The 26311-nt window shown below is 42.6% G+C and overlaps 1 protein-coding gene across 2 annotated transcripts; it reads right to left on the bottom strand.

The window, feature by feature from the left end:
• Positions 1–976: 976 nt before the first annotated feature.
• On the bottom strand, positions 977–26311 carry LOC118365905 (angiopoietin-4-like). 2 transcript variants are annotated; one of them, XM_052492510.1, is made up of 4 exons: positions 25102–26311; positions 24791–24908; positions 24404–24592; positions 977–2133 (listed from the first exon to the last, which is right to left on the bottom strand). In XM_052492510.1, exons 2-4 carry the CDS (start codon positions 24894–24896, stop codon positions 1835–1837), a joined length of 594 nt encoding a protein of 197 aa, XP_052348470.1. In that variant the 5' UTR covers positions 24897–24908; positions 25102–26311; the 3' UTR covers positions 977–1834. The 2 variants fall into 2 exon arrangements, with proteins under 2 accessions (XP_052348470.1, XP_052348469.1); XM_052492509.1 differs by lacking the exon at positions 977–2133 and adding an exon at positions 23766–24166 and having other exon boundaries at positions 25102–25865.

Below are 26311 nucleotides of genomic sequence, written 5' to 3'. Positions count from 1 at the left end.
TAAATTACTGCATTTTCACAAATGTTATGATATAATCGTCAATCCCATTGAAAAGATTACGGACATGATATGGAATGAGAGGCAGTTAAGAGGCAATTCCTCTCTAGGTTTATTTCTAGGTTTTGGCCTTTCTAGGGAGTTTTTCCTAGCCACCGTGCTTCTACACCTGCACTGCTTGCTGTTTGGGGTTTTAGGCTGGGTTTCTGTACAGCGCTTTGATATATCAGCTGATGTAAGAAGGACTATATAAATGCATTTGATTTGAAAATTTGATTTGAGTTACTTTCAAAGGGTATAAGAAACATTTGTTTTACTTTTCTGTTGCAAAACTTTTTGCTAAGGTGTGCACTAATGAATACGAGCTTGATGTCAAGATGTTTCTCTTCACAGGAAAGAAAACTGTAAGCATGGTGAAGATGTTTCTGAAAGTACATCCAGGAGTTGACCTTAATGACCCTCTGGTGAAAGAGCAAATTCTCACACAGGTGGGAGGAGAGGTTTCAGGGAGGAAATTTGGATCGTTGCTATAGATTTGCTATGGCTCTTTGACAGCGTTGTACTGTAGCCTAATCAATGAAGTGAAAGAATAACTCTCAGACATGTGACAACACTTATACAAATGAGTAAATGGCCATCAGATCATTTCCTGTGGATCACATCTTTATACAGCGTTTGTCATCCATGTTGTTTTTAGATACAGGCAGAGATCACCCAGACAGAGGGAGGTGCATCTGTGCGATGGAAGGAGCAGCCAGATGGCAAAGTCTTCCAGAAGAGAGAGAAAGAAGGAAGGTAAGTCAAAAGACATGACCACTTGAGAATGTTCAAAGTCCGTTACTCCATTTAGTCCTCATTCTGGGTTATTCTGGGTTAATACCTCAATATAATACGTCACAATAAAAATAGTTGTTACATGTTACCTCTTTGTGTATGCGTGTGCGTGTGTGTGTGTGTGCATAATTATCTCTTCAGGACACTGTGTAAAGAAATCACACGTATGCTGAGTGAGACTCCTACAGGTGACAAAGTGGGTTGCATTTATTTGAAACAGAAATGAAATTGTTGATGAAGACTTTCTTCTAATTGTTCTGCTTTATCTGAAATGTCACGTCATGTTCAAATAGTTGAAGTAGGCACAACAGGGTATGCTGATTTGATAATCATAATCTGTTCATCAAAGTTGAAGTCTTCATTCTTTTTATGCTTTATTTAACCATGATCAGTCACATTGAGATCTCTTTTTCAAGTGAGCCCCGGGATTAATGTAGCAATGTGTAACAAAGCTAAATATCTCGATTCAATCAAAGCTACAAACCAGGCTTCTAGGGTAGGAGAACAGCAACCTATTTACTCTATGATGATAAACCATGAATGATTTAATATGCAATTAGTACAACTTTTTATTTCACTTTAAACACAGAGCTTTGAATGTGTGAATTCAATCATGTTTACAGGGCAAAATAATGGTGTCTGAACTTGGGCAAAGTATGTATGGACCAAGTGTGTGCTAAACAATTATTCTAAAGATAATTCTATTTGAAAACGCATACAATATCAACATTCTAGACTATAAGTTATGTCAAACTATTTAAACTGTTCACATTAGATATACAGATTTGTCGCAGTGCAACAAATAAAACTTCTCTTCCCTGAAAACATGGTGACTGTGACCATGTTGTGCTTATAGACCTTTTAACTGGTCAAGTGTTTTTAAGATTATAGTTTCAGTATAGTTTTGTTTGTCAAACTTGCCTTGTTAATAGTTTTATTTCAGTTTACGAAATTGTTTTTTTTATGATTCGTTTTTGTATTAGTTTGCTGTAATAATCTTCTTTCACACGGACTTGATCATCATGCGGCTGGCTTGGGCCGAGTACTGGACAGGTCCTTTCCAGGTCGCCCAGTGGAGGCCGGAGGCCCAGCCAATGTGTTCGCCGGCGGGGTGCCAGTCACCGTTCAGGCTGGCAGAGCCACAGCGACTGTACCACCACCCTCCTCCATCCAAGAAGCTGCACTTGTCCACGGCGATGTCGCCAAAGATGCAGGGTGAGCAGCCGTCGTTGTCCTTGTCGGTTGTGCTGAAGCCAAAGCCGTTCTGGTCAATGCCGGCGTATTTCCCACGGATGGCATCACCTACGGAGAGACAGGGAGGGAGGAAGAGAGAATACTGCAGTTCTACTTCAAATTCACTCTTGATTGTATTGACTTCCAAAGCATACACCATATTAGAATATCAACACAGCATACATATCATATGACATATGTGTGATGTGTAGAAGTCCCATTGCTGCCACCAAATGTGAAATAACTATAACACTGAAGTAAATAATATGACCACTGTCCCCCTGTGCTGTTGCAATCACAGTAACCTGCGCTGCCCCTGTAGGCTCCAACGTTCAGCTTGTAGCTCTCCTTCTCCGTGCCCAGACGGAAGTCGCTGTACTCAGCGAAGGCAGTGCCCCCTTCAAAGTCCCACAGGTTGACCCGCATAGTCGAACTCCGCCCCCTACCCCCCTTGGTTAGAGCAAACACCTTACTCAGACCCAGCCAGTGGTCCTCTAGGAAACAACAGGGAAGAGAACTGAATTGAGAAGTGAAAAACATACATAAAGTAAATGCACTGCATTATGGGGAACCCTCTATGATAATTTGACTTAGAAGTAAACATGAGCATTATCAACAAAAATGTATTTCAATTAGTCTAACACTGGTTCAGCAAACTACACAGTTCTCAGTATCCGTTGCTGGTGGAATATGTGGTGTTTAGAGGGACCCTTCCTTACTCTGTAAATTCCCAAAGCCTTGTTCGTATTCAGCCCACGTCTTGTTGAAAAGAACCTCTGCCCCAGTGCGCATTTGAAAGACTGTCCAGCCTCCGTCTGCCAGCATCTCACAATACACCTGTATACAATGTAAATATACTTTTGAATCAACAAATTGTTTTGTTGAAACCCTGTAGAATTCCAGTAACTCTGGCAAGCCTGGCGACACCTTCAACATTCCATAGCTAAGCTTTACTTCCCCTGTGTGGCTGTGTAACCAAATGACAACTGTAGATATAGTACCTGGCCTATATATTTAGATGTTTCCATACCTTAAAGGGGGATGTGACTCCTGCAGGCTGAATGACATACACCCTACTGGTGGCTCGGGGGGAGAGAGCTTTGATCTGTGTGCAATCTGTCCCTGAAATTAGCAAACACACATGCACATACACAATAACATATTGAAAAGGGCAGGGGTCAGAGGTTAAGAATGGTTGTCTCTTGTGTTTACAATGTAAGTTAAACAAAGACAAAAAACTAACACTTACCTTGAACAACTAAAGGTGTTTTCTGTTCCTGTACAAAACCAGCAGATAAGTAATGGTTTAAAGGAATAACATGTTTCTCTGTTGTTCAGTGCTGACTGACTGTATATTTACCTGAGTCTGGTCAGTGAGGCAGATGAGACAGACCACCAGTCCACAAAAAAATATCCTATTCCACATTTTGTCACAATTTTCTGAGAGAGAGGTAAAGCGATTAACATTGTCAGCTTTTTTCTTTTATGGGTGGCATTGATATTACATATTGCAAATCTTTAAAATTTTAATCCCACCAAAATTATTTTCTTTTTTAAACTGAGAAGGAAATGTCTAATTCATCTCAAATCTGAGCAAACTAGTGGCAAATATCACAACATTATCACAGAGAACATGAAACCTCACCATTCCCTCTCCATTCACAACACAGTGGTCACCATACATGTACAGTTGAAATTCAGTTTGACCAAATAAGGGAAAATGGAACAGTTAAAGTATATGCTTTTTATTGTTATGCTGCCATCATTAGACATTTCACACAGGATAAATATTATGTAAGTTATTAATGTCACAATTTTGAAACATGCATGCGTGTGATTTGTGGAGAGAAAACCTACCTTGTCCCATGTATTCCTTTACGTTCTATGGTCGACTCCCAGTCAGTTTAAAGGTTATTCAGAGAGGGTTTCCTGTAAGCCTATTTATTTAGTCCAAGAGGGTGGATCTGTAGGTAACCATCCGTACAGCCCTCGTTCCGCCCCTCTTGATCTCCTGGAAAGATCTGTATCATGTATTGCGCACATGTTTCTTTACCTTTACTTTACACACAAATTGTTGTGGTCACCCTCCCTTCACATTTCTCACTGTCCTTTGTGAATTATAATTCTTCAAGTTTAACCAGTGAAATGTCCATGCAGCATCTGCATGCCAACCATTTGATCTCAATCAGATTCATGGGAATACGCATTTAAATCTTTTTAGTTATGTACAGCGTGCAAATGTAGAGAAGATGGTGTTAAGAAACTATAGAATACTAGTGTTTTGTTTCAATCAAAGCACATATTTTTCCGAGTGGCACGTGTTGTTGAGTTGTTGCTGTATGAGACAAAAATTTGACCATTCATACAATCATCCTAAAATGTAAAAAAACCTATGTGTTTTTTGTCTTACAGTAACGTTATACTATGCCTTATTTGGTTATGTTATGTAATATACTATCATTATGTGATCTTGCAGACACTGATTCAGTATGATAGATAGATAGTTAATGTTGTTGCAAAAAACACTCCACCACCATGTGCTTGTGCTAATGTTATTGTGGGCTCTGTGAGCCCTGTTGCTATGCTACTCACAGCCCCCCATAGAAAACACTCTTAACAATCCAATATTGGAGTTTAGAGGAAATTTCAAACCGCCAGGAATACATCCAGCACAGTCCAATGAACAAGGAATAAAATAAGGTTTGTGTTTATCTCTCAAATGTCTTCAGATGTCTCCTTTTCACCCCAAATACAATTGCAGTGTTTCAAATGGTATTATTGTTGCATCAGGGTTGGGTGGATTTCTTGAAAAATTGAATCAGTTACCGATTACAGATTACAAAATAAATAATTAGTAGTATAATCCATTGGATTACGCAAAATGAGTAACGTTCTTTTGATAATCTGATTACTTTTGGACACTCGTCAGTTTATGCTCTAGACCGATCAGTTCCTTCTCTAACACTGTTCTGTGGATGCTCTTCCCTCAGATTTATCCTCAGTGTCCAACACCAATGTTCTAGAATAGAATCTTCTGTGACTCTGCTCTGCAAAAACTCTGACATGAGTAATGCTTGCTGGAGCAGGAAGATGTCATTGGTTTTGATGCATTGAACCCATAGTGGAGGTATCAGGACTCAAAAAATGTTTTGTCCTGACACACCCTGCCAAACACAGGCTCAGAGGTGACCAGATGGGTAACCCTACGAAGCAGGTTTGAGGTGTTAGCGAGGTAACTCAGCAACTCGGAATAACTGGTCTTACAAAAGTGGCTCACCTTTTAGCCAGGTCAATTTCTATTGCAACAAATCCTTCAGAAGTAGCCTGCTCTGGGGCAGGCTAACTCACGGCTAACTCCTCTTAAATATATCACATTGCACATTTAGTTATGAAATAATGCAATTTAAACTTTACACACAGTAACACTTTTGTATGACTTAATACAATTATTTTATAGCTAGGAGAAAGATGCTTGTGGTTGTGCAGTGATAAACTCACCAAAATCGACCATTAACAATAAGTATTACAATAAAGGCAGCCCTTCTAAAATACTATTTCATACCATCGCTTGCAGAATTTGCAGAACTTTTTCTTTAATTTTGATTTCAGTACAAATTTAAATGTGGCACTGACTTGCCCATGGATTTATGTTTTAACATTGTCTCAATGAAGAGTTTGGTGTCTGACCAGCCATGTGCGACATGCAAGCGGAGTTACAAGCCTGCTAGAGGTCGTAGTACAGATTAAGCCTGACCTGGAACATGAAGCTAACTGAAGCTGGTTAGCTTCAGAAAACCCTGAGTAGATGTACAGTATCTTGCTTCATAGAATACCATTCTGAGCACTGGAGAGGTAGACCTCACCTACTGCTGCATGACCAGACTTTCTCCAGACCAGCTGACTTACCATCTAAAGATAGTTAATGGCAAGTTGTTTTAAGTCGACGTCCTTCAATTGTGGTCCAGGGAAAGTATTCCCTTTCTAAGTATGTGTTTGCCTCCATTGTTGCTTGTGTCACTGACAGTTGTCACAAAAAGTATTTAATGTCAACTCACTGCGATACTAGACGTTTCTCCAACAGTCGCAAATGTCGGATTTTGGAATGTTGAATTATGACAAGAATTCACTTGCTTTGTCAAAATAATGACATTAGCTTATCAAAATGATGATTCAATTTCACAATAACCCAGTTTAGCCAACGCTTCAACTTGGTTAAAGTGCAATTGGCACATGTATTTTTCTGTTGCTCGTTAGAAAAACAAAATTTCAGTCTTGGAGGTTTCCTGACTGATTCTGCATTTTGATTTTTGTCTACCATGAGACACAGTGTTAGAGAAGGAACTGATCAGTCTAGAGCATAAACTGAGGAGTGTCCAAAAGTAATCATATTATCAAAAGAACATTACTCATTTTGCGTAATCCTATTTCACTTCCTCAAAATCCCCAGAATGAGTCTAAGATAACTCAATAAATCTGTAATTATTTTTTGCATTATAACTAAGGTGTTTGGGACAGTTTTTCTCAAGTAAAAAAATGTGCAATGTGTTGTTTTATGTAAACAGAGTCGAAGATGCTAGGCAGTCTCACTGTCTATGCTATTGAGTAGAGCGCAATCACCAGAACTGTTCACCCCATGTTAGTGGGCAAATGGACATTTTTTAATTGAAACCCATCGTTAATTTACCTGTTATGACGCCCTGATGTTCCAAACTCTGACAAAATTAGAAGTCAATTTTGACACTAGAATAACTGTTTCTGACTCATATTGATGCCACACAGGCCGCTTTTAAAGGGATTTGTGTCTTTTTAAAGGGAGTCACTCTTTAAGGTTATAGAGCTATGGTTAAGGGAGAAGTGCATGCGTGTAGCCAGCTAACGTCGTCATGATATCGCCTTCATGTGTAATCAGGGAATTTATATTCGCTGTGAAGATGACAGCTGCTTATGCTTTACTTCAGTATCCTTTCCCATGCTGTTTTGAATAGGCTTCAAGATTATATAATCTAATTCATTAAAAACACTGTCATTTAAGATATTGTATCGAACAGCAGGGCAGGGATGTGAACAGGGATTGACACTAAGAGTTGCCCTATTGTCTGCGGGAAGTGTACTTAGCAGTCGTACTAGTTGAGCCTACTCTGAGGTTGCCCCATTGGGCAGATGATTTTTAAAAAACAACCAAACTGCAAATAATTCCAGCCTAAAGCTGAACTTTCTCGTTCCTCCCCATTTTATAGTCAAGCAAGTTAAGCCTGCTCTGCATTTTTTTTTTTTACTGACAACTAAAATACAAAGAATTCCACAACTGATCTTTCTGGTTCATCCCCTATGTGTAGGTGAAAGGCTTGCAATAATGTATATAACATTTCTGCATGTAAATAGCTAATCTATATTTTCGGGCAAGTGATCATAATCTTTGAGCAACCCAAAAAAGATTCCTGACTTGTCCGACGGCCAACGTCCTTTCAAAACGTCTCATCAATCTCTGCAAACACCTTACACATCACGCCAATAGGGTTAACCCACATGGTGGGAATTATACCTCATATGGTGAGGATTGCTACAATATGCACTGAGCATCAAAACATTAGGAACACATGCTTTTTCCTTGATCAAGACCGACCACGTGAATCCAGTTGAAAGTTATGATGCTTTTTTGATGGCACCTGTTAAATCCACTATAATCAGTGACAGATTTTGAAGGGGAGGAGACAGGTTTAATAAGGATCTTTAAGCCTTGAGACATGGATTGTGCACAGTGTGTGTGCCATTCCGAGGGTGAATGTGCAAGACAAAATATTTAAGGGCCTTTGAACGTGGTATGGTATTACGTGCGAGGCGCACCAGTTTCAGTGTGTCAGTATCTGTAACTCTGCTGGGTTTTTCACACTCAACAGTTTCCCGTGAGTATTAACAATGGTCCACCACTCAAAGGACATCCAGCCAACTTCACACAACTGTGAGAAGCATTGGAGTCAACATGGGCCAGAATCCCTGTGGAACGCTTTCGACACTTTGTAGGGTCCATGCCCTGACGAATGGAGTCTGTTCTGAGGGCAAAAGGGGGTGCAACTCAATATTAGGAAGGTGTTCTCAATATTTTGTACACTCAGTATATATAGGTTTTTATCAATCACTTTGGCACGTTTTTCAAATATAAGTGGTATATTTACAAAACTTGAATTTCACTTTTAATGCCCGTGTTTTATGTTCAGAATCTTTGAAGAGCTCTCTCTGGTGTTGAACACATCTTCCACCATATAGTCATTAACACAAAATAATTGTTTTTGTTTACGTGAAATACCATCGTTTAGTCACAAGATCCTTATTGTTCCTAGAATTTCTTTTTTAAATTTTTAATTATGTTTTTTGTCTGTTTCAAATATTTTTATTAAACACACACAATAATGGTGTATAGGTATACATGACAGGTATACAATTCTTATCTAAACATAAAAGAGCAGGAACAACAAGACCCAGAGTTCTGGGTGCAGAACAAATAATACAAAACACGACGTACAAAACAAGGACAAGTAGAAAGAAAGAGGGAAGATGTCCCCCTATCCCCCCCCTCCCCTACCCCTACCCCCCCCTCCCAACTGCTTGGGTGGCAGGGCCAGCACATGCTGCCCAAAGGTAGATTAAAATATTACAATTGAGAGTGCGTTAAGAAGTACAAATTCACAGCGCCGACTCGTCCAAGTAGGAGAGGAAAGGCTGCCAGTTTTTTATCAAATGTTGATAATATATTGTTCAGAATATATCTAATTCTTTCTAACTGTACAGTGTTTGCCAATTCACTGAGCCATAATTTGGTAGAGGGCGCTTCCCTCCTTTTCCAAAACAACAAGATTAGTTTTTTTGCCGAGATGAGACCATACGAGATGAGTTGTTTTTGGGGGTTGGTTAATCCGTTTAGGGACTCAGATACTCCCAGGATTATCAGAAGCGGGTCTGGATCTATTGAAGTCTCCAAAACTTCAGAGAGGATCCTAAAAATTCCACACCAATAACCATGCAAGCTAGAGCATAGGGCAAAGCAGTGGAGTAGTGTACCCTGCGTAGCCTGACATTTATCACATGTAGGGGATGTGTCAGGAAATATCCTATGCAGTTTAGTTTTGGAATAGTGTAATCTGTGTAATACCTTGAATTGTATGAGACGATGTCTGGAATTAATGGAGCATGTGTGGATATACTCCAAGCTCTCTTCCCAGTCTGCCACCGAGATGTCAGTCCCTAGTTCTTCCTCCCATTTTGCCTTGATGGCATCAGTAGAAGGTGTGCTAACAGATTGAAAAGCATCATATTATTATATTATATATTATATAGACGCAATATCAGTTTATCTGAGGTGGGGCATATTTTTATGCATCTGTCAAACATGGAAGGTTTAGCATTCCCAAATGTTGGGAGGTGTTTTCTAACGTAGTCTCTAATTTGTAGGTATCTGAAAAAATTACTTCTGGGAAGATTATAAGTTTCCCTCAGCAACTCAAAGGAAGCAAAGGTCCCTTCTATGTATAATTCCCCTATGGTACTTATCCCAAACTCTTCCCATCGCTCAAAAGGTGTTATCAAGGTTAGAAGGGGCAAAGGAGGGATTCCTGGCGACAGGGAGCATGAATGACATTGGTCTAAGCTCAAAGTGGACTTTAATTTGCTTCCAGATTCGGACTGTGCTATGTATGATAGGATTGTTACAATAAAGTGACATCTCCAGATTGACAGGCGACAAAATCACAGCGCCAATAGAGAAGGGGTGACACTCCTCACGCTCCATACTAAGCCAGCTGGATGCCGGGAGTACGTCATCCAACAGAAACGTAACAATGCGGAGGTTAGCGGCCCAGTAATAAAATATCAAATTTGGGAGAGACAATCCTCCTTCCATCTTGGATTTACAGAGGTGTTTTTTACCTATCCTGTGTGTTTTATAATCCCAAATGAAAGGATTGATTATTGAGTCCAGTTGTTTATGAAAGGATTTAGGTATGAATAGTGGGATGTTCTGATATAGGTAGAGCAGTTGTGGGAGGAAGACCATTTTAATGGCATTAATTCTTCCGAGCAGAGACATTGGGAGAGTTCTCCAAAATAGTATGTTTGCTTTGAGTTTTTGTATCAGAGAGGGGAAATTCTCTTTAAATAGTAAGGAGTATTGTTTGGTAACTACAATTCCTAGGTAGGTCAATTTTTCTGAAGATAACTTAAATGGGAGATGTTCTAGCCAGGATGTATTTTGCGACCGCATGGGCATTAATTCACTCTTGTTCCAATTTATTCTGTATCCCGAGAAGGTACCAAACAAATCGATCACATCAAGAATAGCTGGGATACTAGCCTGGGGTTCTGTTACATAGAGGAGGATGTCATCTGCGTATAGGGAGATCTTATTTAGAGTATCTTTAGTATTATAGCCGTGTATTGCTGCATGAGATCTCATCGTCTGGGCGAGCGGTTTGATAATTAGGGCGAAGAGCATAGGCGACAGCGCACAACCTTGCCTTGTCCCCCTGTTGAGGTTAAATCGGGGCGACAATGATTGGTTAGTGAGTATTCTGGCACAGGGGTTCCTATATAAAAGCTGGATCCAATTTATGAACCTATCTCCAATATTACATTTCTGTAGGACCTTGAATAGATAGGGCCACTCAACTTGGTCAATGGCCTTTTCGGCGTCAAGAGATATGACGGCAAGGTCCACGTTGGGTAACCTCTGAGCATACATAATATTGAAGAGGCGCCTAAGATTGAAGAATGAGTTCCTGTTAGGGATAAAGCCGGTCTGATCCGAATGGACCAATTTGCCAATTAATGTGCTAAGCCTGAGTTTTTGATAAAATCTTTTGGTCTGTATTAAGGAGAGATATTGATCTGTATGACCCTACCTCTTCTGGATCTTTACCCTTCTTATGTATAACTGTAATGCACGCTTCGTCCAAAGTAGAAGGGAGAGCTCCATCCTCATTGGCCTGAATCAACATTTTGTGCAGATAGGGGGAGAGCATGTTGCTGAATGTTTTATAGAATTCACCAGGGTATCCATCTGGGCCCGGGTTTCTTGCCACTCTTTAGAGATTTAATTGTTTCTCGAATTTCATCAAGAGATATTTCCTTATTCAGGAAGTTAGAATCTTCATGGTTCAGGGCAGGAAGATTACAGTCCTCCAAAAATGTTTGCATAATTAAGGGGTTAGGATCCGCTTTAGATGTATATAGAGTCTCATAAAACTGCCGGAATCTGTCATTGACGTCTTTGGGGGAAGAGAGTAATTCCCCAGATGCAGATTTAAACCTGTGAATCATTCGGTCACTCACATTTTTTCGAAGTTGTCTGGCGAGTAATTTGTGTGGTTTGTCACCAAACTCAAAATATTTTTGCTTGGCATAGAGAAAAGATTTAGCAATTTTAGCTGACAGAATCTGATTATATTCAAATTTTAAATAGGTAATTTTTCTATGTTTCTCCATAGATGGGTGGCTAGCATTCTTCCTATCCAGTAAGCGAATTTGTCCCTCTAGTTCTTCCAGTTTTCCTCTGTTTTGCCTACTCCTGGCAGCCTGAAAGGAGATGATACAGCCTCTCAGATAAGCCTTCAGTGTTTCCCACAATAATGCTGGGGAGGTCTCTGTGTTGTCGTTGGTATCAAAGAAAAATGTAATTTGGTCTTTAAGATATTCACAGAATGTTGTTCCTAGAATTTCTAAGCAAACAGCTGGAGTCAGGGCATTCTCCTATAGAGCTCCTCTTTTATGGAATGGTCTGCCGATCTATGTGAGACGCAGACTCTGTCTCAAACTTTAAGGCTTTACTGAAGACTTAAATGTTACTGAAGACTTACTGAATACTCATCTCTTCAGTAAGTCCTATTATTGAGCATAGTCTGGCCGAGAGGTGCAAAGGTGAATGGCAATAAGGCACTGGAGTGATGAACCAGATTCCAGATTTATTTCCAGCTATACTCGTATTTTGTGAGCTATACTTGGCCATGTCTCAGGGTAGTAAGTTAATGGTCTGTTGATATCCCTTGTTGGGGCTGTGTTTTGGCCAAGTGGGTGGGATTATATCCTACCTGACTGGCGCTGTGCAGGGTTAACTGTGGACAGGGTCACAGTGTCTCTGACTCCCTCTGTCTCAGTCTCCAGTATCTATACTATCCTATGTGGTGGTGTGCGGCTATGGAACCCTGACCTGTTTTACCAGAGGTGCTACCTTGTCCCAGACCTGCTGTTTCAACCCTGTCTCGCTCTCTCTCTTGTTCTCTGACCTGCTGTCTGAACCTCTGAATGCTTGGCTTTGAAAAGCCAACTGACATTTACTCCTGAGGTGTTGATTTGTTGCACCGCTCTGTTCAACCGCTCCCCTTTGAGTCGTGCCTAAGAACAGCCCTTAGCTGTGATATATTGACCAATATTATAACAACACAGGGCAAGAACCAGATGCAGACACCGGAGGCAGATGGTTCGAGTCTCTGATATTTATTGAAAAACAAGGGGCAGGTCGAGGACAGGCAGAAGTTCATAAACAAGATCAGAGTTCTGAAGGTACAGGGCGGCAGGCAGGCTCCAGGTCAGGCAGAAGTTCATAAACAAGATCAGAATTCTGAAGGTACAGGGCGGCAGGCAGGCTCCAGGTCAGGCAGAAGTTCATAAACAAGATCAGAGTTCTGAAGGTACAGGGCGGCAGGCAGGCTCCAGGTCAGGCAGAAGTTCATAAACAAGATCAGAGTTCTGAAGGTACAGGGCGGCAGGCAGGCTCCAGGTCAGGCAGAAGTTCATAAACAAGATCAGAGTTCTGAAGGTACAGGGCGTCAGGCAGGCTCCAGGTCAGGCAGAAGTTCATAAACAAGATCAGAGTTCTGAAGGTACAGTGCGGCAGGCAGGCTCCAGGTCAGGCAGAAGTTCTTCTTCTTCTTGGTCCTTCTGTAGCTCAGTTGGTAGAGCATGGCGCTTGTAACGCCAGGGTAGTGGGTTCGATTCCCGGGACCACCCATACGTAGAATGTATGCACACATGACTGTAAGTCGCTTTGGATAAAAGCGTCTGCTAAATGGCATATATTAAGTTTATAAACAAGATCAGAGTTCTGAAGGTACAGGGCGGCAGGCAGGCTCGAGGTCAGGGCAGGCTGAATTGTCAGGCAAGCGGGTATAGTGTCAGGGCAGGCAAAGGGTCAGAACTGGGAGGACTAGGAAAAACAGGAGCAGAGAAAACCACGCTGGTTGACTTGACATGACAAGGCAAACTGGCAACAGACAGACAGAGACACCGGTATAAATACACAGGGAATACAGGAACAAATGGGAGACACCTGGGGGGGTGTGGAGACAAGCACAAGACAGCTTTGACAGTTCGAAAACTACACAACTAATTGTATCACCGGAATTGTATTTTTAGGCATAAAAGGTCTGAGGCAGTGTGGTATATTTGTCACACCCTGATCTGTTTCACCTGTCCACAGATCACAATATATATATACAAATACATTGTTTGATACAATCTTTTACCATATTTGATCAAATCACGAAACACCCACTGATTCGAAGGCACACTACTGAGGATGTGTCCCAAAATTGACATCTTGCCCCAGTCTAAGAAATAAACCTCCCATGCCACTCTGTCAACATCACGGCAAATCTCATGTGAGTGCATTCCATCTATTGGCACAATGGACAGTTTTTAACATCTCGTCCCGTGTTTTATGATTCTGATCATCTGGACCAGTCCAGTGACTGCTGTGAAAGGACAGCTGACAACATAGGAAAGTCTGTGTGACAGCTTGGAGAGACAGCTGACCGGAGGGAACAGACCCCACTGGGGCTGTCATGGGCTAGCTACCCATGTTGGCAGTCTCCGACGCTGTTTCAGTATGTTGGAGACACCCGCTAAGTGCTACTGAAAGTCAACAAAGGAACATACCCCTAGAGCCTGCGAGAGCTGGGGCGCAAGATGGCTCAACGACTGATCACACGGTTACGGACCCAGGAACGGAAACGACTACGAGTAGGAACACAGCACATGAGACAACCATAACAGCAGCAGGACACACACTTCAGGTGTGCAGCTGTGGTTGGGAGAGAGTAACATCGGCATGGGGGTTAAGGATCCATCAAGGGAGGAAAAGGTGCTTGGGAGAGCAGAGACAGGGACCTCGCATTGACCAGTACTTCTTACGAAGCAGCCAGTCAAATCAGTCGAATGAAGCACAGCGACGGGACGCAAACCAAAGTTCGCAGAGCATCAGCACCCCTGTAACTGACGAGGATAACACAAGCACAGAAATGCCGGTGGATGAACTCACCCAACCACAGAGACCTCTAAAGAGGAAAAGATCAAAGGGCACAGACCGAGTGTGAAGTGGCCCAAAGCTGTTGAAAAGAGAGAGTGGGAAACAATCAACAACGACCTGACAAAAATCTTGGAACAACAGGTAGGAACAGCAGAGAAAAAGCTTGAAAGGATGGGAGACATTATCTACCACTACGGAGAAGAGCGCTTTGGAGTAAACGAAAGGAGAAGTGGCAAGACACCACCCCCGCCAGCCAAATCTAGGAGACAGCAGGAGATCGAGATACTTGTCAGAGAGAGAAGGCAGCTGAGGAAGCAGTGGAAGAAGGCCTCTGATGCAGAGAGAGAACGTCTCATGCTACTCCAAGCAGACATTAAATGTCGGCTGGCAACCTTGCGAAGAGCGGAAAACTTAAGGAAACTTCGTAGGAAGAAGGTACACTCAAGAACACGGTTCTATAAAAACCCCTTTAAGTTTGTCAAAGATCTCTTCGCAAAGGAAAAGTGCGGAATCCTAAAAACTCCAAAGCCTGAACTGGAAGAACATCTGGAAAATGTCCACCAGGACATGAAAAGGCATGAGCAGATAGTCATCCCACATGACATCCCACCTATTCAACCACCAGAATTCAATCTGGACACTGACCCTCCAAAATGGAGGGAAGTAGAGAACGTTGTCCGAAGAGCAAGAGCGGCCTCTGCTTCTGGGCCTAATGGAGTACCATACAAGCTCTACAAGAACGCCCGGATGTTCTACGCTTTCTTTGGAGGCTCATGAGGATAGTGTGGCAGAAGGAAATAATACCAAAGGCATGGCGAAGGGCTGGTGGTGTGCTAATCCCGAAAGAGAAGGATGCGACAGACATCAGTCAATTCCGACCAATCTCCCTTCTCAACGTCGAAGGGAAGATCTTTTTCAGTATAATAGCACAGAGGCTGTCCACTTATCTGGAAAGGAACAAGTACATTGATACATCTGTACAGAAAGCAGGCATTCCTGGTTTCTCTGGTTGCCTGGAACATACTAGTATGATTTGGCACCAGATCCAAACAGCTAAGAAGGACAAGAGAGACCTCTATGTCATCTTCCTCGACCTGGCCAATGTCTTTGGCTCAGTTCCCCATGAACTCCTCTGGGAATCCTTCAACATTTTCCACGTACCAGAACCCATCACTACACTGGTAAAGGCCTATTTCCAAGACCTGCAATTGTGTTTCACAACACCTGACTTCACAACAAGATGGCAGCGCTTGGAAGTAGGCATAATGGCAGGCTGTACAATTTCTCCTCTGGCCTTCACTATGGCCATGGAAGTCATCATCAGGGCATCGAGATGGGTGGTCGGCGGTGAGAGAACTAAGGAATGGCTCCGTCTCCCACCTATCCGAGCATACATGGATGACATGACTATACTGACCACCACTGCAGCATGCACCAGGCGGCTACTTGCAAAACTGCAGGATAACATCAAGTGGGCCCGGATGAAAATCAAGCCAAGCAAATCTCGAAGCATCTCCATAGTCAAGGGACAGCTTAAAGATGTGAGGTTCTGCATTGAGATGACCCGATACCAACGGTATCTGAGCAACCCATCAAGAGCCTGGGTAGATGGTACAACGAAAGCCTCCAGGATAAAGATCAAGTGCAGCAAGTAAGGCAGGACATCGCCGACGGTCTTGAGAACATCAACAAGACCCTACTGCCTGGGAGGCTCAAGCTTTGGTGCCTACAGTTTGGACTTCTCCCCGGGTAATGTGGCCACTCACCGTCTATGAGGTCCCATTAACAACAGTGGAGAAGATGGAGCGAACCATTACCTCATACGTGAAGAAATGGCTGGGTGTCCCACGATGCCTGAGTAACATCGGCCTCTATGGCAAAGGGGTCCTTGAACTACCTCTTACAAGTCTAACGGAGGAGTACAAGTGCTCTAAAGTAAGACTTCAGATGACATTGAAGGACTCCAAAGACCAGACCATTAGCAAGGCTGCACCTCTTCTACAAACTGGACGGAAATGGACATCATCCAAGGCTGTGCAGCAAGCAACATCAGCCCTGAGACACCAAGACATTGTGGGGAATATCCAGCATGGAAGAGGAGGCTTTGGCCTGGCAGCAAGCAAACCAACGTTCCATAAGGCAACAACATCTGAAGGCAGGAAGCTGGTGGTCGAGGAGGTGCGCAGACAGGAGGAGACTGCAAGAAGTGCAAAGGCTGTCTCTCTTGCTAAACAAGGGCAATGGACGCGGTGGGAAGGCCTGGAGAGGAGAAAGATCAACTGGAGTGAGCTTTGGCAAATGGAGGCAAGCAACATCAGCTTCATCATAAGAGCTGTTTATGATGTGCTTCCATCACCAAAAAATCTACATCAATGGTATGGCGAGGACTCGACCTGCCCCCTCTGCCCAGCTCCAGCGACTCTCAGGCATATAATGACAGGTTGCAAGACCAGCCTCTCACAAGGCCGCTACACCTGGAGGCACAATCAGGTCCTCAAGAGCCTGGCTGCAGCACTTGAGACCAAGAGGAGTGCAACCAATTCATTACCTCCAAAAACAAGCAATCCCGTCAAAACAACAACATTCATCCGGGAGGGACAGAAAAGGCCCAAGTATCCTCCTACAAAGCCAGAAACTGGACACCTAGCCATGGCCCGGGACTGGAAGATGCTTGTCGATATTGGCCAGCAACTCATTTTTCCACCTGAGATTGCTTCTACCAACCTTAGGCCAGACATGGTACTCTGGTCCCCTTCACGAAAGGCTGTGTACATCATAGAGCTCACAGTCCCGTGGGAAAACTCTGTTGAAGAGGCCTACGAGCGTAAGAAACTGCGTTACACAGAGTTGGCAGCAGACGCAACTCAGCGTGGCTGGAATGCAAAGGTCTGGCCAGTTGAAGTGGGATGCAGAGGATTCGTGGCTTCTTCCATCATCAGGTTGCTGAAAGAACTTGGAATCCATGGACAGGCTCTGCGGCAGACCGTCAGAGCAGTTTCTCAAGCAGCTGAAAGAGGCAGCCAGTGGATCTGGATCAAACAGAAGGACCCTTGCTGGGCTATAACTTCATGACCCCCCACCCCCACCTGAGAACCCAATTCAGATCCCTCCAACTTGAGGAGGGCATATGAGGTATGCGGTCAGCTGTATGGCTGGCTCAGGGAAGAGGAAGCCCCTGCCTTGCATAGTCCCGTGGGACATCTTAATTGGGCATGGGACACAAGCTAAGGCTTGATTACCCTTTAGCTGGCCACCTTTGATGAGGGTGTTTAGTGATTAAAGGCCGAAACACCCACTGATTCGAAGGCACACTACTGAGGATGTGTCCCAAAATTGACATCTTACCCCAGTCTAAGAAATAAACCTCCCATGCCACTCTGTCAACATCACGGCAAATCTCATGTGAGTGCATTCCATCTATTGGCACAATGGACAGTTTTTAACATCTCGTCCCGTGTTTTATGATTCAAATTGTATTTGTCACATGCACTGAATACATCAGGTGTAGACCTTAGTGAAATGCTTACTTACAAGCCCTTAACCAACAATGTAGTTTTAAGAAAATTCCGAAAAAAAGTAAGAAATAAAAGTAAGAAAGAAGTAATTAGTTTCTTAGGCAAGTTGCAAGAATCTCATTGTCTATTCTAGGGATTCTATATGTTATTTCTATATGTACATTTTCATCTTAATCTTCTCACAATGTCAACAGAAGGGCTATCTGATAGACTCAAATGATGGCAGGACAGAGAATTTGATACACTTAGAAGACAGTTTCAGAGCAAATTCTGGCCCAGGTGAGAGAAGAGCTTTCAGGAGTCAGCCTGTGTACCAATCCTCACAAATAGATGTACTGTCCTCAGGCACGTGAAAGGTAATAGAAGTCTGATGGACACATATCCAGCCTTTTTACCTTTAGTAGCAGTAGTGATGTAACAGAAGCTAAAAGGGAGGATATGCACAGCCATAAGGACACAGCCAGTGCAGACATTAAAGACACAAATCAACCTTCTTATTAAGCCATAATAAAATCCAATACCTTTGTAATATCAACAGGAATATTAGTTTCAGGGAGAAACTTTGGATCTTTGCTATATATTTGCTATGGCTCTTTGACAGTGATGTACTGTAGCCTAATCAATGAAAGAATACCTCTCAGACATATGACAACACTTGAGTAAATGAGTTAATGGCCATCAGGTCATTGAGGATCAGTGTGGTGGATGTGTTGTTACCTACCCTTACCACCTGGGGGCGGCCTGTCAGGAAGTACAGGATCCAGTTGCAGAGGGAGGTGTTAAGTCCCAGGGTCTTTAGCTTAGTGATGAGCTTTGAGGGCACTGTGGTGTTGAACGCTGACCTGTCAATGAATAGCATTCTCATATTTTTTTTATTTTTTTTATTTCACCTTTATTTAACCAGGTAGGCTAGTTGAGAACAAGTTCTCATTTGCAACTGCGACCTGGCCAAGATAAAGCATAGCAGTGTGAACAGACAACACAGAGTTACACATGGAGTAAACAATTAACAAGTCAATAACACAGTAGAAAAAAATGGGCAGTCTATATACAATGTGTGCAAAAGGCATGAGGAGGTAGGCGAATAATACAATTTTGCAGATTAACACTGGAGTGATAAATGATCAGATGGTCATGTACAGGTAGAGATATTTGTGTGCAAAAGAGCAGAAAAGTAAATAAATAAAAAACAGTATAAAAACAGTATGGGAATGAGGTAGGTGAAAATGGGTGGGCTATTTACCAATAGCCTATGTACAGCTGCAGCGATCGGTTAGCTGCTCGGATAGCTGATGTTTGAAGTTGGTGAGGGAGATAAAAGTCTCCAACTTCAGTGATTTTTGCAGTTCGTTCCAGTCACAGGCAGCAGAGTACTGGAACGAAAGGCGGCCAAATGAGGTGTTGGCTTTAGGGATGATCAGTGAGATACACCTGCTGGAGCGCGTGCTACGGATGGGTGTTGCCATCGTGACCAGTGAACTGAGATAAGGCGGAGCTTTACCTTCAATGGACTTGTAGATGACCTGAAGCCAGTGGGTCTGGCGACGAATATGTAGTGAGGGCCAGCCGACTAGAGCATACAAGTCGCAGTGGTGGGTGGTATAAGGTGCTTTAGTTACAAAACGGATGGCACTGTGATAGACTGCATCCAGTTTGCTGAGTAGAGTGTTGGAAGCCATTTTGTAGATGACATCGCCGAAGTCGAGGATCGGTAGGATAGTCAGTTTTACTAGGGTAAGCTTGGCGGAGTGAGTGAATGAGGCTTTGTTGCGGAATAGAAAGCCGACTCTTGATTTGATTTTCGATTGGAGATGTTTGATGTGAGTCTGGAAGGAGAGTTTGCAGTCTAGCCAGACACCTAGGTACTTATAGATGTCCACATATTCAAGGTCGGAACCATCCAGGGTGGTGATGCTAGTCGGGCATGCGGGTGCAGGCAGTGATCGGTTGAAAAGCATGCATTTGGTTTTACTCGCGTTTAAGAGCAGTTGGAGGCCACGGAAGGAGTGCTGTATGGCATTGAAGCTCGTTTGGAGGTTAGATAGCACAGTGTCCAATGACGGGCCGAAAGTATATAGAATGGTGTCGTCTGCGTAGAGGTGGATCAGGGAATCGCCCGCAGCAAGAGTAACATCATTGATATATACAGAGAAAAGAGTCGGCCCGAGAATTGAACCCTGTGGCACCCCCATAGAGACTGCCAGAGGACCGGACAGCATGCCCTCCAATTTGACACACTGAACTCTGTCTGCAAAGTAATTGGTGAACCAGGCAAGGCAGTCATCGGAAAAACCGAGGCTATTGAGTCTGCCGATAAGAATATGGTGATTGACAGAGTCGAAAGCCTTGGCGAAGTCGATGAAGACGGCTGCACAGTACTGTCTTTTATCGATGGCGGTTATGATATCGTTTAGTACCTTGAGTGTGGCTGAGGTGCACCCGTGACCGGCTAGGAAACCAGATTGCACAGCGGAGAAGGTACGGTGGGATTCGAGATGGTCAGTGACCTGTTTGTTGACTTGGCTTTCGAAGACCTTAGATAGGTAGGGCAGGATGGATATAGGTCTATAACAGTTTGGGTGTCCAGGGTGTCTCCCCCTTTGAAGCTTTCCAATCCTTGGGGATCTCAGACGATATGAAAGAGAGGTTGAATAGGTGTTCCTTTTGTCCAGGTGGGAAAGGGCAGTGTGGAGTGCAATAGAGATTGCATCATCTGTGGATCTATTGGTGCAGTATGCAAATTGGGGTGGGTCTAGGGTTTCTGGGATATTGGTGTTGATGTGAGCCATGACCAGCCTTTCAAAGCACTTCATGGCTACAGACGTGAGTGCTACGGGTCGGTAGTCATTTAGGCAGGTTACCTTAATGTTCTTGGGCACAGGGACTATGGTGGTCTGCTTGGAAAATGTTGGTATTTCAGACTCAGTCAGGGGCAGGTTGAAAATGTTGGTGAAGACACTTGCCAGTTGATCAGCGCATTCTCGGAGTACACGTTCTGGTAATCCGTCTGGCCCCGTGGCCTTGTGAATGTGGACCTGTTTAAAGGTCTTACCATAATCCTTATCATAATAACAATAGCAATACATGTTACAATACCTCCTGTGTGTGTGTGAATATCTCTTCAGGACACTGTGTAAAGAAATCACAGGAATAGTTAGACTCCTACAAGTGACAAACTGGGCTGCAACATTGGAAACAGCACTCAACTGATTGACAATGGCTAATTTATTGCAATTGTTCTGCTTTATCTGAAATGTTACATGATGTTCAAATAGTTGTGGTTGGTGCAACAGGGTACATTGCCTTGTTAACCATCATTTATCAAATGTATATCCTTAATTATTTTGTCTACCCTTTATTTAACCAGGATCAGTTTCATATCTTTTTTTCAAGTGAGCCCAGTGCTTATTGTAGCAACACGTGACAAAGCTAAAGATCAGTATTCAATCAAAGTTAGAAAACAGGCTTATATGGTAGGATAAAAACAAACCTATTAACTGTGGAATGAGAAACCATGCATGATTTAATATTCAATAAGTACAACTATTATTTCATCACAAACACAGACCATTGAACGCATGATTCCTACCATGTTAACAGTTATGGGCTAAGTGTGTGCTAACAAATTCATGCAATATCAACATTCTAGATAATAAATTATGTCAAACTCTGTGATGAAACTGTTCACAAGTTAGATATGTAGAATTGTTGCAGTGTACAAAATAAAATGTCAACAGAGTATTTTGTATTCACTGAAAACATTGCTTTGACCATTGTGGATTTATAGGGTGTGTGTTCGTAAATTCACTCAGGAGTGCCAGAGTACGCTCTGGGTGTTCTTAAATTCAGAGCATTGGTAAAGGCAGTCAAGCACCCAAACTAACTGACTAAAGTTGGATAGCTTGCTACCCAGCTAGCACAGTGGGCGGCAGGGTAGCCTAGTGGTTAGAGCGTTGGACTAGTAACCGGAAGGTTGTAAGTTCAAACCCCCGAGCTGACAAGGTACAAATCTGTCGTTCTGCCCCTGAACAGGCAGTTAACCCACTGTTCCTAGGCCGTCATTGAAAATAAGAATTTGTTCTTAACTGACTTGCCTAGTCAAAAGGTAAAATATAAATAAATAAAACAGTGGATTTGGGATGATTCTGCCTGAGTCAGGGCACTTGGATGAGAGTCAGACTTGGATGAGAGTCAGACTTGGATGAGAGTCAGACTTGGCTGACATCATGTGTCCCTAGTCAGTATTACTTATGGCTCGTATGCGGGGATTGAGTTCAGGCCGATTCCGGTGTGAGTTATCTGGCCCAAATATATTACTTGGGGCTCGGGCAGATTCTGGCCCAAATGTATATATTACTTGGACTCGGGCCGATTGGGGCTACTCTCTGGCAGATGATAACATTTCATTATGCATTTTCCCATATTTTTTCCCATGGTTTCTGTCATCAAAAAATAAATTCTTTAAGAGTCCTGTGTAATATTTTATTATTTTGATACTGTGTGCAAGGCAATTGATAAGAATTAAAAACTTTGTGGATGGAGCCTCCCGAGCGGCGCAGCAGTCTAAGACCCTGCATCACAGTGCAAACATGCTGGTTCGAGACCTGTGCCGGCCGCATCCAGTGTGTGCTCTGAACTCTCCAAGAGTGAAATGTGAAACGCACAATCTGACAACACTCTAAATTCATGAACGCCCAGAAGACACCCCAAAGCCCCCTTTCCATTGGCGCTTTGAAGTCAACCCAGGTTGTGCTGGCCTTGGTTTGGCTAGCAGAAATTGCGCTTCCACTGCTAGAAATGAGAAATTATGTAATGTTGCTAGTTCGCCAATATGTAACTGCAGCTGGCTTCGCTATTGTTGCTAGCTAGCAAGATTTTGAAGAATTTAATTCATCCTCACTATGCTGTAACTAACATTACCCCATACTCCTGCCAGTGCCAGACAGACTCAGAGCCATGTACTGTATTTAGCTTGCTGACATTAGCTAGATAGCTAAACAGTTAGTGTTGTCGTGAGCATAACAGGCTAGCTAGCTTAATTCCTACCTCGCTTGCCATGGCATGAGCTAGCTGCCTAACCAAGCAAACCAGAAAGGTTTGATATGATGTAGCTAGCTAGCTTTCAATATGCCTGGCCAACTAAAATTCCTGCTGGCTCTCATTAGCTAGCTAGTGCCAGTGGAAACAGGGTAAAAAATATGTCACAGGTTGGTTCTGATTTATGCAATATGACTAAATATATAAGAAAGAGAAGGGGTTAAAATAAACAAGTACAAAATGTACAAATACTGTTTATTGTTTTTAATGCTTCCTCTATTTATGCCCACTACTGCGTGACACTATCAGGTGCTTCTCAGACCGGTGGTCATAAAGGAAATGAGACATTGGCAGAGGTAACCATTTCAGATGTGTTGAGACAGGGCCTTTCACACCATAACCTTGGTGTGAAAGGCCATGTCTCAGCACATCTGAAATGGTTTTCGTTTTGTGTTTTATTTCTATAACATATTTTTTATGTTTATTTGATATTCAGTTTAGTTTCAGTTTAGTTTTCAGACCTGATTTAGTCGTTTTTATTTAGTATGAGTTTTATAAAAACATTGCTATTGCGTTTTTATTAAGTTTATTTTCAGTTGAAGTTTTAATGTTAGGGACATACATTTGTGGATTTTTCTCTGTTAGATAGTGATAGTGTTGCACAAGCTAGGCCTATCTAAAACATCGCAATCTCCAGATTCAGAAACTTTAAAACCCCATTAGAAAAAGGCTTGAAAATTCCATTTAGATTTTTGCCCAAAAGTATAAATAAAAAAATTATTAATACAACTGAACATAATTCATTTGTATTTTATTTGGTTTTGGAGTCAAAGATAATAGTTTCAGCATAGTTTTAGTTCTTCAAATGGGCTTGTTCATAATTTTATTTCAGTTTACAAAATCGTTTTTGCATGATTAGTTTAGGTTTCAGTTTTAGTTTGCTATAATAACTTCTCCCACACAGACTTGATCATCATGCGGCTGGCTCGCGTTGAGTACGGGACACGTCCTTTCCAGGTCGCCCAGTGGAGGCCAGAGTTCCAGCCGATGTGTTCGCCGGCAGGGTGCCAGTCACCGTTCAGGCTGGCAGAGCCACAGCGACTGTACCACCACCCTCCTCCATCCAAGAAGCTGCACTTGTCCACGGCGATGTCGCCAAATAAGATGCAGGGTGAGCAGCCGTCATTGTCCTTGTCGGTTGTGCTGAAGCCAAAGCCGTTCTGGTCAATGCCGGCGTATTTCCCACGGATGGCATCACCTACGGAGAGACAGGGAGGGAGGAAGAGAGAGTACATCAGTTCCACTTCAAAGTCACTCTTAATTGTATTGACTTCAAAAGCATACACCATTTAAGAATATCAACACAGCATACATATCATATGACATAAAAGAGAGGCGGAGAGGTTCCATTGCTGCCACCAAATGTGAAATAATTGTTATACTGAAGTAAATAATATGACCCCTGTCACCTTGTGCTGTTGAAATGAACTGTTACCTGCGTTGCCCTTGTAGGCTCCAACGTTCAGCTTGTAGCTCTCCTTCTCCGTGCCCAGACGGAAGTCACTGTACTCAGCGAAGGCAGTGCCCCCTTCAAAGTCCCACAGGTTGACCCGCATAGTCGAACTCCGCCCCCTACCCCCCTTGGTTAGAGCAAACACCTTACTCAGACCCAGCCAGTGGTCCTCTAGGAAACAACAGGGAAGAGAACTGAATTGAGAAGTGAAAAACATACCTAAAGTAAATGCACTGCATTATGGGGAACCCTCTATGATAATTTGACAAAAATGTATTTCAATTAGTCTAACAATGGCTCAGCAAACTACACAGTTCTCAGTATCCGTTGCTGGTGGAATATGTGGTGTTTAGAGGGACCCTTTCTTACTCTGTAAATTCCCAAAGCCTTGTTCGTATTCAGCCCACGTCTTGTTGAAAAGAACCTCTGCCCCAGTGCGCATTTGAAAGACTGTCCAGCCTCCGTCTGCCAGCATCTCACAATACACCTGTATACAATGTAAATATACTTTTGAATCAACAAATAGTTTTTTTGAAACCCTGTGGAATTCCAGTAACTCTGGCAAGCCTGGCGACACCTTCAACATTCCATAGCTAAGCTTTACTTCCCCTGTGTGGCTGTGTAACCAAATGACAACTGTAGATATAGTACCTGGCCTATATATTTAGATGTTTCCATACCTTAAAGGGGGATGTGACTCCTGCAGGCTGAATGACAAACACCCCACTGGTGGCTCGAGGGGAGAGAGCTTTGATCTGTGTGCAATCTGTCCCTGAAATTATCAAACACACATGCACATACACAATAACATATTGAAAAGGGCAGGGGTCAGAGGTTAAGAATGATTGTCTCTTGTGTTTCCAATGTAAGTTAAACAAAGACAAAAAACTAACACTTACCTTGAACAACTAAAGGTGTTTTCTGTTCCTGTACAAAACCAGCAGATAAGTAATGGTTACTCCCATGTTTAAAGGAATAACATGTTTCTCTGTTGTTCAGTGCTGACTGACTGTATATTTACCTGAGTCTGGTCAGTGAGGCAGATGAGACAGACCACCAGTCCAAAAAAAAATATCCTATTCCACATTTTGTCACAATTTTCTGAGAGAGAGGTAAAGTGATTAACATTGTCAGCTTTTTCTTTTTATGGGTGGCATTGATATTACATATTGCAATTCTTTAAAATTGTAATCCCACCAAAATTATTTTATTTTTTAAACTGAAAAGGAAATGTCTAATTCATCTCAAATCTGAGCAAACTAGTGACAAATATCACAACATTATCACAGAGAACATGAAACCTCACCATTCCCTCTCCATTCACAACACAGTGGTCACCATACATGTACAGTTGAAATTCAGTTTGACCAAATAAGGGAAAATGGAACAGTTAAAGTATATGCTTTTTGTTATGCTGCCATCATTAGACATTTCACACAGGATAAATATTATGTAAGTTATTAAAGTCACAATTTTGAAACATGCATGCGTGTGATTTGTGGAGAGAAAACCTACCTTGTCCCATGTATTCCTTTACGTTCTATGGTCGACTCCCAGTCAGTTTAAAGGTTATTCAGAGAGGGTTTCCTGTAAGCCTATTTATTTAGGCCAAGAGGGTGGATCTGTAGGTAACCATCCGTACAGCCCTCGTTCCGCCCCTCTTGATCTCCTGGAAAGATCTGTATCATGTATTGCGCACATGTTTCTTTACCTTTACTTTACACACAAATTGTTTTGGTCACCCTCCCTTCACATTTCTCACTGTCATTTGTGAATTATAATTCTTCAAGTTTAACCAGTGAAATGTCCATGCAGCATCTGCATGCCAACCATTTGATCTCAATCAGATTCATGGGAATACGCATTTAGATCTTTTTAGTTATGTACAGC

This window comes from Oncorhynchus keta, chromosome 33, assembly GCF_023373465.1.
Source record: "Oncorhynchus keta strain PuntledgeMale-10-30-2019 chromosome 33, Oket_V2, whole genome shotgun sequence".
In the NCBI taxonomy this organism is placed as follows: Eukaryota; Metazoa; Chordata; class Actinopteri; order Salmoniformes; family Salmonidae; genus Oncorhynchus; species Oncorhynchus keta.
The sequence above is the reverse complement of the archived record's forward strand: the minus strand, read 5'-3'. Positions and strand labels throughout refer to the sequence as shown.